General features: G+C 45.9%; 1 protein-coding gene across 1 annotated transcript; it reads right to left on the bottom strand.

Annotated features, from left to right (window-relative positions):
• Window positions 1–1,801: 1,801 nt before the first annotated feature.
• Window positions 1,802–3,362, bottom strand: adrb2.S (adrenoceptor beta 2 S homeolog). The gene is given in 1 exon segment (NM_001089949.1): window positions 1,802–3,362. A coding segment is annotated over 1 exon segment (1,221 nt). The 5' UTR covers window positions 3,221–3,362; the 3' UTR covers window positions 1,802–1,999.
• Window positions 3,363–3,577: the final 215 nt, after the last annotated feature.

Below are 3,577 nucleotides of genomic sequence, written 5' to 3'. Positions count from 1 at the left end.
ACCAATCTCTAAAAACAAGAGGGGGGGGACACAAACACAAGTCAGATTAATAAATAGCACAACGACCTTTAATAGGAGCAACATACAATACTGTAAGTTTTGGAAATGTGCAAGAGAGCCGATCTGCGAGTGACCCTGCAGGGGAAAGGTATGTGTATGGACATGCCTTGTGTATTCGGGAGAAATCAGCCCCTTCAATGGGGCGTATAAAAGTGATACGTGATATTTAGTTGTAATCTCCCATGGCTGTAGCCCATCAACTAATTTATTTTTATATTCACTGCTTTGTTTCCTTTGTGGTTTCCTAGACGTTTACGCTTAAACATACTCCATTAAACCTAGACTGACGTGAAAAAAGACTTTAACCGCAACCTCGTTTCAACTGCAACCTGAGTCTGCAGAACTACAACTCTGATATAGGCAACCTCTGAGCGCTGTAGTGCAGTCCCATCTGGAGAGATCAATATTTTGTTCATATCCCAGAGATAATTGATTAACTTCCCTGAAAGCACTTGGATTCAGACATTACAGAACAGCAGCAGGAACATCTGCTCTTGCCCATTAGGAGACAAGGACTCGTTTATCTCACAAATGAGGATTAAGCAGACTGGGGTCAACAAAACAACAAATTTGTTTGCCATCATGAAAGGGGACGGGTCCTCCAAATCAACTTTGGACTTCACTGCTAAAATTAGATGAACTGAGCTGGACCTTTAACCCTTCTATCCTTAAAATACACTTTTAGTTAAAGGCTCTGGCATATGTGACAGTCGCTGCAAATGTCAGATCGCTTATAGGAAGTGCCACTTTCAAACCTGCAACAGGGAGGGGTTAAGGGGGAAACAAAGAGTGGCACAAGATAAAGGGGGTGTCTGCATTTCCTCTATAGGAAACCGTTAAAAAAGGACTTATTTACAGGTGCAAAAGTACACAATGGTGGTAACTTTAGCAACTATTCAGATATTATTTTACATGGCTTCACAGCAGCTTGTCATACCCGACCAATCAAAGTTATCGTTGGCTGGTTGCTATAGGTTACTGTTATTGCGCTTATTTTGCACCTATTTTAAATGAGCCCCAAGGGTCTCACACAGTTTTCGGCAGTCTTATAAAGCATGTGTGTTTTCCTGTCTCCCATAACCAAACTTTTGCAGTCTCAAAAGTTCATCTGGAAATGAAATTCAGCACATTAACCCCATCACTACCCGGGAGATCAGTCTCAAAGACCGCAGAATTATTAAACCCCTTCCCTTTTGTCAACAGCAGCATTTTTTGTATTATTAAGGGCAGGGGCACATGGGCAGTTTTAGTCGCCTGGCGACTAATCGCCTCTTCTTCGGGGCGACAATCTCCCCGAACTGCCTTCCCCCCTGCTAAAATGAGAAAACGCCAGTGCAAGGACACTCGCGGCGCTTCAATTTCCGAAGTCTCCTCATGAAGAAACTTTGGGCGACTTCAGAAATCAAAGTGCAGCGAGTGCATTGGCGCAGGCGATTTTTCATTTTAGCAGGCTGAAGGCAGTTTGGGGAGATTGTTGCCTCGAAGAAGAGGCGACTAAATCTCCCCGAATCTGCCATTGTGCCCCTGCCCTAAGGGGTAAAAAAAAGGGGGGGGAGGAGGAAGCTAGATAATTTTAAGTTTTAGAATTTTTAAACTAACAATTCGATTGTTTTTAAAGGTTTGAGGTAGATTCTTCTTCAGTAAAGTACACAGGGCAGCAACATAAAAATATAAACGCTGTTGCATTATAACAAAAGATCTCTTACCTTAATTTAAGAGGAACTGAAAATAGACAGAAATGTACATTTTCTCATAATAAATTTATACATTCTGCAAGACACGGGCGCCGCCCTTCCGCAAAATATACATATATATATATATATAAAAACATTTTCCTTTGTATTATACATTCAGATATCTGGTTGACCCTTGTATTGCAATAATCCGGTTTGTTGTAGTTCATGTTAACGAACAAAAAAAAGAAAAATTCAAAACAATCCTATAATAAGCAATCATGCGTGTTATGATTCTTGCCCAGTGGGTCCAAGCTAAAATCTAGCCGAGTACCTTCACAGTTCGAAAGGGAGTCGTTGGGAGTTTTCTCCTCTTTAAATAAAACTTCACATGCCCTGCCTTTTGAATACGGACTAGGGTCGGTGTCTTCCATGTAGATGCTGTTGCCGTTGCTCTGGGGGTAGCCATTGGCGTAGTCTTTGGAAGCTGGTTTCCGTAAGCACAACAGCTCCTGAAAAGTGTATCTGAAATCTGGGCTCCTGCAGTAGATGAGCGGGTTGAAGGCAGAGTTGACGTAGCCCACCCAGTTCAAGAAGGTGTAAACCTTGTCAGGGATAATGTCTTTGTGCATCACCTGGACAATGTTGACTATGAAGAAGGGGAGCCAACACAAAGTAAAAGTGCCCATAATTATCCCCAAAGTCTTCAGCGCCTTGTGCTCCTTCAAAAACTTTGAGGTCCTCCTGTTTCCTTGCTTCCCATTGGCGTCCTGAGGCTGATTCTGGTTGTGGAACCTGCCCTCGCTTTTGTCGATCTTCTTGAGCTGTTTCTTGGCCTCTTGGAAGACCCTGGCGTAGACGAAGATCATGACCACCAGGGGCAAGTAGAAGGAGATGATGGAAGAGGAGATGGCATAAGCAGGGTTGGTATAGAAGAAGCAGCAGGAGGGGTCTTGGTAGCAATCTAGGGCAGTCTTCTCCTCTACTCTGTACCAGTGCATGCAGATGGGCAGGAAAGAAGTCAAGGCAGACACCAGCCACACCAATAGGATGACAATCCTGGCTTTGCACTTGGTCAGCAGACTCTGATAGCGGAATGGAGAGGTGATGGCAAAGTATCGATCCACGGCAATGACGCAAAGGGTCTCAATACTGGCAGTGACGCAAAGGATGTCCACCGAGGTCCAGAACTCGCACCAGAAGTTATTGAAGACCCACGTGTCCAGGGTGATGTAAGTGGCTCCGAAGGGCACCACCATGAGCCCCATGAGCAGGTCGGCGCAGGCTAAAGACATGATGAAGTAGTTGGTGACCGTCTGTAGCCGCTGGAACTTGGCGATTGCGGTGATGACCAACACGTTGCCGAACACGATGACCAGCACAATACAAGACATGACGATGCCCATGGCCACCATCCAGCCCTCCCCGGGCTTCTCGCCGACGCTGCTGTTGTTGCCGCTGATATTAAGGCTGACCCGCTGATCCATTGCTTTGTACTTTACTTGTTACTGAAGTCGCTTCAGTGTGTCCTCTATCCGCTCACTTTATCCATGAGGGAGGCGGCGCTGGCCGGTGTCGTTCATTTGTGCCCGTGCGCTGTGTGGGGCGTTAGACATGGAACCGCCTTTCTCTCCTGAGAGTCTCTTGTAATTCTGAGCGGCGGGCTCGTCTGGCTTCTTTTATTAACACCCGCCTCTACGTCACCGCGGGTTACAGCCAATCCCCGGAGAGCGGGACACCGAGTAACACCGGGACGGTCTCTACTGTCTTTCTCTTTCCCAAACTGATAGCGCTCTATGGTTCACTTGTCTTGTAGCCTCCCCAGCTGCTGTACAAGTGCAGCC

The sequence above is a fragment of the Xenopus laevis genome, chromosome 3S (genome assembly GCF_017654675.1).
Source record: "Xenopus laevis strain J_2021 chromosome 3S, Xenopus_laevis_v10.1, whole genome shotgun sequence".
Classification (NCBI taxonomy): Eukaryota; Metazoa; Chordata; class Amphibia; order Anura; family Pipidae; genus Xenopus; species Xenopus laevis.
The sequence above is the reverse complement of the archived record's forward strand: the minus strand, read 5'-3'. Positions and strand labels throughout refer to the sequence as shown.